Source organism: Panicum hallii, chromosome 9, assembly GCF_002211085.1.
Source record: "Panicum hallii strain FIL2 chromosome 9, PHallii_v3.1, whole genome shotgun sequence".
Lineage (NCBI taxonomy): Eukaryota > Viridiplantae > Streptophyta > Magnoliopsida > Poales > Poaceae > Panicum > Panicum hallii.
The window spans coordinates 2106496-2114271 of record NC_038050.1 but is presented as its reverse complement, the minus strand read 5'-3'; the positions used below and the strand labels follow the sequence as shown (position 1 = coordinate 2114271).

The 7776-nt window shown below is 59.8% G+C and overlaps 1 protein-coding gene across 1 annotated transcript; it reads right to left on the bottom strand.

Moving 5' to 3' along the window:
• Positions 1-6128: 6128 nt before the first annotated feature.
• On the bottom strand, positions 6129-7337 carry LOC112877665 (protein MIZU-KUSSEI 1-like). Its single transcript, XM_025942017.1, has one exon. The coding sequence runs from the start codon at positions 7304-7306 to the stop codon at positions 6353-6355; it is 954 nt and encodes a 317-aa protein (XP_025797802.1). The 5' UTR covers positions 7307-7337; the 3' UTR covers positions 6129-6352.
• Positions 7338-7776: the final 439 nt, after the last annotated feature.

Here is a 7776-nt window from a genome sequence, read left to right as displayed (position 1 = left end):
TTTCAGATAGTCCCGAACCTTAGAGATCCATGCATCGGGACCTTCCTGAGACACTGGGCGTGGCCCCCTGAGGTCTTCGGGACCCTCGAGGGAGCACACAACCCTTGGCGGGCTCCACGGATAGAGCGCCGCCGGGACCGCTAGCTTCGAGGTGCTAGTCCGACCCCCTTCACCCAGGTCGGCAGGCAGGGCGGAAGGCTTCAGCAGACGTCTCTGGAAGACGCCCTCGGGCACGGGTGCCTGAGTCGATGCGCTCGCGGAGAGTGCATCAGCTGCTGAGTTGCCTTCGCGTGGAACATGTTGCAGTTCCAGCACATCGAAGTCCTTCTCCAGCCTCTTCACATGAATGAGGTAAGCTGCGAGCTGGAGATTGTTACAGCAACATTCCCCCCGGACTTGCCTGATGATGAGTTGGGAGTCTCCTTTGACCAGAAGCTCCCGGACCCCCAGGGACAGAGCCATCGTGAGACCAAAGATCAAGGCCTCATACTCCACCATGTTATTGGTGGCCTCAAAGTCGAGGTGCACCATGTACTTCAACTGCTCGCCACGTGGGTCGATGAGGACCACGCCAGCCCCTGCCCTCTTGCTGTGGGCGGATCCATCAAAGTATAGCGTCCAGTGGGGTCCGGTGAACACCGGAGCCCTGACTCCCGGACGTGGGGGGTCCGTCCCATGGTCCGGAACCCCGGGGCCGCTTGGTGCTGGTGTCCATTCCGCGACGAAGTCAGCAAGGACCTGGCTCTTGATGGCATGGCGTGGCTGGAAGTCGAGTTGGAATTCAGCAAGTTCAGCTGCCCACTTGGCGATGTTGCCCGTGGCGTTGGAATTGTGGAGGATGGCCCTCAATGGATAGGAGGTCACCACCACAATCTTGTGGGCCTGGAAATAATGACGGAGTTTCCTGGAAGCAACGAGTATAGCATAAAGGAGCTTATGCGTCTCAGGATACCTGGCCTTTGCTTCGTGAAGGACCTCACTGACGTAGTAGACCGGTTTCTGGACGGTCCTGACTCTGCTAGCCAGACTGGATCCTTCTGGTTGAGCTGGGGACTCGCCGGACCCCAGGTCACTTGGTGTCTCCCCGGGTCGGGACCCGGCCGGACCCTCCGAAGTAGGGCTGGTTGTTGGAGAGCTGGAGGCCGGACCTCCTTCTCCTGCAGGAGGGTCCGCGGGGGCCCCCTGCGGGAGATGCTCGGACCTCTCGGTGAACAGCACCATGCTGATCACTTCGGCCGTCGCTGCAAGATAAAGAAACAGTGTCTCACCTGGGTCCGGTGCAACTAGGACCGGCAAGGAGGTAAGGTACTGCTTCATCTCCTGGAAGGCTCGTTCTGCCTCTTCAGTCCATGTGAATGGACCGGACCCCCTCATCAGCTTGAAGGGGAGAGCCCTCTCCGCCAGCCTCGAAATGAAGCGGCTGAGGGCTGCAAGGGACCCGTTAACCTCTGTACATCTTTGAGGCGCGCAGGGGGTCTCATTGCCTCGATCGCCCGGACCTTATCCGGGTTGGCCTCGATCCTCCGGTGGGAGACTAGGAAACCAAGGAGTTTTCCCGCCGACACGCCAAAGACGCATTTCTCGGGATTAAGCTTGGTGGAGGTCGCTCATAGCTTGTCGAAGACTTGAGCTAAATTTTCTAAGAGGAAATTTGACTCTCTAGTCTTGACAAGGATGTCATCAACATACACCTAAACTATATGTCTAACCAAATCACCTAAAGTGATGTTCATTGCACGAGCAAAGGTGGGTAGAGCATTAAGCAATCCATAAGGCATTACTATATAACAATAAAAACCATCCACTGTTACAAAAGCAGTATGCTTTCTATCATCCCTAGCCATCTTGATTTGATGAAAACCAGAATAGGCATCTATGAAGGACAGCAAATCACACCCGGAGGTGGAGTCTACAATCTGATCTATACGCGGAAGTGGATCAGGGTCTTTTGGGAATGCCTTATTAAGATTGGTGTAGTCGATGCACATCCGAAGCTTTCCATTTGCCTTCGGGACCACGACTGGATTGGCCAACCATACTGGGTGATAGACCTCCTCAATGAAGCCAGCCTGTAGCAGCTTGCGGACCTTTTCACGGATGAAGTTTTGCCGTTCGATGGACTGCTTGCATGGCTTTTGCTGGACCAGCCTGGCGTCTGGGTGGATCTTCAGATGATGCTCAATCACCTCCCTAGGGATCCTGGGCATCTGTGACGGTTCCCAGGCGAACACGTCAGCATTTGCCCGGAGGAAGGCGATGAGCGCGCTTTCCTATTTCTCCCCCAGATTCCCACCAATGCGGGTGGTCTGGGAGGTCTCCGCTCCAACCTGGACGGTCTTCACGGGTACATCGTCCGTATCGGACGGGCGGACCTTGGGTGCCTTGGCCAGAGCCTTGGCATGCGAGGTGGAGGGGTCGGACCCCTGGGCGCTAGCTGTGGGGGCGAGTCCTGTTGCCAGCGCGTGGAGTTTCTCAACCACCACGACGGCAGCGGCCCGGTCGCTCTGGACGGTGAGGACATCTGCCCGAGTAGGCATCTTCAGGACCAGGTACCCGTAATGGGCCACGGCCATGAACCGGTACAGGGCCGGTCTGCCGATGATGGCGTTGAAGGGGAGGTTAACCTCCGCAACCTCGAACTGTACGTTCTCGGTACGGAAGTTGTTCTCCGTCCCGAATGTAACCGGTAGGGAGATGGTCCCCACCAGGTACACTGGGTTCGGACCCACTCCGGAGAATGGGTGCGAAGGAGTCAGCTTGGACTCCAGGATCTGCAGGTGTTTGAACGCTGCATAGCTGATAACGCTGAGGCCTGACCTCCGTCGATCAGCACGTGGTGGAGGCGGACGTTGGCGATGGTGGGTGCCGTGACGAGCGGCAGCACACTAGCGCCCGCCATGTTCTCCGGGCAGTCCGACGGCCCGAAGGAGATGGTGATGTTCTTCCACCGCTGGTGGGGCGCCGCCTTCGGCGTCGCCGGCTTCACCGAGAGGACTTCTCGGCGAAGGGTCTTGACGTCCCGTCGGGTGACGAGCTCCGAACTGCCGCCGTACATGACGTACAGCTTCTTGCGGCGCTCGTCACCACCAGACTCGGAGTCGGACTGGTGGAAGAGACCCTTGAGGTCTTTGTTGGGATTTTGGAACCCCAACTCCCTCTCCGTCGCGGCCGCGTCGACATCGGAGGCCTTCTCCTTGCCGGACTGCCGCGGAGGGGAGGAGCCTTCTCTTGAGGCTTGGTCACGCCTCCTGCTGAGGCGCTCCGTGAGCTTCTGGATCTCGCGGCACTCGGTGGCGCTGTGGCGAGCCCCAGGATGAACAGGACACGACCCCGGGTCGGTGCGCTGTTGTCGTGGGCGCTTGCCACGGGGTTCTGGCCCCCGGTCGTCGCAGCAGCAACGGCCGGACCCCCAATCCGTGACTTGTCAAAGCCACGGCTCTTCTTATTCTTCTTCTTGCCGCTGCCAGGGGTAGCGACACTGGGCCCGCTCGTTTGAGCGGTTCCCGCCTGGGTTGCAGAGTGCCATGCACGGCCTTCTACAGCCCTGGCGCATTTGTCCGCCAAAGCGAACAAGGTGGTGACGGTTTCCACCTGGTGAGTCGCCAGCTTCTTCAGCATCTTCTCATCACGGACCCCCTGACGGAAAGCCGTGATAATGGACGCGTCGGAGATACGCGGAATTGTTCCACGTACCTTGGTGAAGCGGGAGATGAAGGTCCGGAGGGTTTCACCGGGTTGTTGCCTCACAGCATGGAGGTAGGCCTCCACTCCGTGCTGCTGGTATGCACTGGCAAAATTTGTCGTAAACTGTGCGCAGAGCTCACCCCAGAATCGGATGGATCCCGGAGTAAGGTTCATGAGCCAGGTCCGGGCTGGTCCGATCAAGGCTACATGAAACTAACTTGCCATAACGGCGTCGTTACCTCCGGCCGCCGTGATGGCGGTGATATAGACCTGCAGGAATTCTGACGGGTTGGTGGACCCGTCATACTTTTCCGGCAGGTGCGGCCGAAACTTGGACGGCCAGGCAACCGCGCGAAGGTGGTCTGCGAGGGCTGCGCAGCCCACCCCGGACACCGGTGCTTGGACAGGTCCCTGCGGCGCCGGAGCCACCGCAGCGAGTTCGGCATCGAGGTCACGACCCTCGATACGGAGCCGGCGACCACGTGCCCGCTCGATGGAGACTCGGGCGTCCTCTCCCGCACGTCTGCGGTTGAGCTCCGCCCGAAGGTCCTCGGTCCGTGCACTCCTCACTGATGGTGGGTGCACAGAACTGGATGCGCCGCCTTGGCGATGGCGTTGCCTGGAGACAGACCCCCCCCCCCCCCCGCTGAGCATGGGGAAGCCTGCGCCAGGTTGAGGAGGCGGTCGACGTCGTCACGTCATTGCCTCTGGGCGTCGGCGAGGCTGCCTCACCAGGAGGGTTGCGAAGCAACTCTCTGGCTGTCATGAGCGGCCCATTCGGTGCGGGCACCGATTGGGCCGCAGAGGCCCGCGCTGCGGCGCGCTGCGGAGCTGCACGCGCTGCCGCCCTGGATGTTGGGCGACGTGACATGAGTGGCATCGTGGACGCCACTTCCTCACCCAACTGGAGGTCGTGATGACCATCTTCCTGCGCCATTGTGGTCATGAAGGTCGACCGAGCGCAAAACCAAACCTGAGTCCCCTACCTGGCGCGCCAAATGTCGGAGAAAATCTCCAGCCGGGTGGCGGAATGCACCCGCCTAATCCTAGTTAAGGATGGGTTTGGAGGAGATTTAGGAGTGCTTGATCGGTGGGCGGATGAACACAGGAAAGACACAAGGATTTTAGAGTGGTTCGGGCCGCCGGAGCGTAACACCCTACATCCACTTAGAAGTTGTATTGGTTATAGAGGCCTGTCTGAGAGCCTTAGTCTGAATCCTGCTTTTCTAACGAGTGCACTCTCCCTTTTATAGTCCAATGGGAGTATTTACACTGTGCGGGCCCCCGACAGGTGGGCCCGGCCAACAGGAGCCTGCTCTATGAGAGATATGGAGATCTTCATCTCCATCTCCTCTCCGTAGTCTTTTCTATCGAGAAGTTGATGTGCGTATCTACAGCCAGGATATGGCCGTGTGCAGCCTTGTCTTGCACAGTGACCGCTGTCGGTGTTACCCAACAGTGGAGCCGTGTTGCCACTGTTGGGTGAGAACCTGTCAGGCGAAGGAGCAGTGCTGACCCGCTGCGTCGTTGCCTCCGCGCGCACTGTAGCAGCGCACGCCTCGGCTCTCCTGTTACAGGCCATCATCACGCCCGCGCGCGGCGCCGTGACGGGACTGTACGCCGCTTGCGCACAGTTTACGGTGACACGACGCGCTGCCTTAGAAACAGGCGGGCTTACCGTGGTGTCAGTCTACCTGCCCCGTGTGTCAGTGGCAGGCCATACTTTTTGATTTGGGCGCGCCCGGCCCAACTACCGCATTAAATGCTGGTAGGTGGGCTGGAGACCCGCGAAGGGCCTCTCGCCACGGGCACGTGGCAGGGCCAGCCCCGCTCCCTCCACGGGGGCGGCACGTGGCGGCACCGGACCCCTTCCCTGGGGGAGGGGGGTCTGGGCCGCCGAAGCCGGTCGGAGCGGTCAGGACTGCGGAGGGCTGGCCTCCACACGTGGCGGCCCCGGACCTCCCTGGGGAGTCTGGGTCCGCGGTGGCCACCCGAAAGCCTCCCTGCCCTCATGGGCATGTGGAGGTCCCGACCTCTAAGAGCGCAGGGAAGGTCCGGAAACCATGACCCCAGCTGTCAGGCCCGGGCCGTATGCCACGTCACCCAGGAGACGAGGGGGAGATTACGAATGGTGAGACGCTAAGGGCCTGGGCATCCTAGCAAGAGGTACCCCTGTCCGTATGTACCAACAGTTACTATTTTTGAATGCGACGCACTACATGACCAATTCACGAGGTATCACTTTTGTGCTATGCTAGCGAACAACAGATCGCTAGTTGTCACAGAATTTACAGGTATAATTAACTATTTGTCATCCTTATGAGGTGAGTGGCATGTGAATTGCCACTATATGAGAAGGGTTAATTGCACCCCTCAAATAGTGGTAAAAATTAAAAATTAAATATCCCCAATTTACATACATAGAGATTTGACCATCCCGTAGTATTGGTGGGATAATCTCATTCGTCATATTTATGCTAAGTACTCCATTTCTATACTAAAAGGTTACGAATAATGATGTGTTCCATTTCTTAAACCAAACAAGAAAGAATAGAAGTTCGATGATCCATCTACAATTTCCCACTCCACTGAAAATAAACGCCTAATCCGGAGATTCATGTGCACTATCCCAGAACGAAAAAACAGAGAAGAGACACTCTGTACACGCCTACACCCTGACAAGGAATATGCTCAGCTCCGTGCCACCGCCGGCTCCCCCCTCCGGGTTGACCATGTAAAACGACTCCGAGTCCTTGCTTCCGATCACCCTGTCGAATCCCGCGCGCATGTACGCCACCTCGCCATCGGCCTCCGCCCCGGCCGGCGCGTCCACCACGTCCCCGGGCAGCACGCCGGCGCCAACCGACACCGTGCTCAGAAGCTGCATGACCGCGAGGTCGCCCTCCGAGGCCTCCCGCCGCACCGCGTACCCGACGCGCCGCCCGTTCACGTACGCCGTCCACATCGCCTCCTCCAGCAGGCTCACATTGCCGCCGCCGCCGTTGCCGTCCGGCTGCGACGCCTTCTTGGACTTCTTCTCGCACTCGAGGGCGATGCGGACGTGGCCACCGGCGGAGAGCTCCTGCATGAGCTTCCCCGTGGGCACGCCGAGCTCGAGCACGAGTGACGGGAGGCTGCCGGGGCGCTCCTGCACGGCGAGGGTGATGCGCGCGCGGCGGTGGCCGTAGAACGTGCCGGTGACGCGCGCGCCGTCGCTGCCGCCGTGGCCGTCGTGCGGCTTGGTGTAACGCCGCGGGAGCGCGGACGCCGGGCGGCACGCGGCGGGCGCGACGAGGGGCAGCGACCGGATCAGCGCGCGGATCGCGCGGAGCGCCCGCGACGGCTTCCGGACGGCGGCGGGCGCGCGCTTCTGCGACGCCTGCGACGTCGGCTGCCGGAGCGTGATCTCAGGGCGCGGCGTGCGAGGCGTGGCCGGCGGCGGGGTGGACGCGCCCGCCCTGCCCCCGCCCCTGCCCGGCGTGTGCGGCGACGCCGGGATGGCGCACTGCGGGGTGGTCGGGGAGGCCGGCGCCACGGCCAGGCGGCTCGGGGTGCCGCCGGCCGTCGGGGAGAGCGGTGGCGTGGCGCGCGACAACGGGCTCGACGGCGTCGTGCGCGCCATGGTTGGCAAGCCGGAGGCTGGAAGAGTGCAAGAGGACGTGCTGACGATCGAAGGACTTCTTGGGGACCTTAAAACGGGAGCACGACATAATGGCACGCACGTACGAAAGCAAAATGCTACGACTTGGTTTGTGATATCAACAGAACACGTCAGGTGCAAGTAGACCGCACGGTTTGGTATTCCAGAGTATGTTATCCTCGTTGAAAATGTTCTGTCAAGAGCTTAATCATGTGGAACATATGGCTCCAGAATTCCTGACACCTGTGGATTCCTCGGCCTCTGACCTGTTTGTTCATGGCAACCCACTTGCAGGTTGCAACATGTCACCAGACAATGATGTTATTGAATCACACAAAAATCTATATTCTCGATTTGTTCCTGGTATCGTGGACAGAAATCAGCGCCAGCATCAAGTCTTGTTTCTCAATTCCCTGGGCCAGCCGGCCAGAGAGACTTGGAGGTCATTGGTC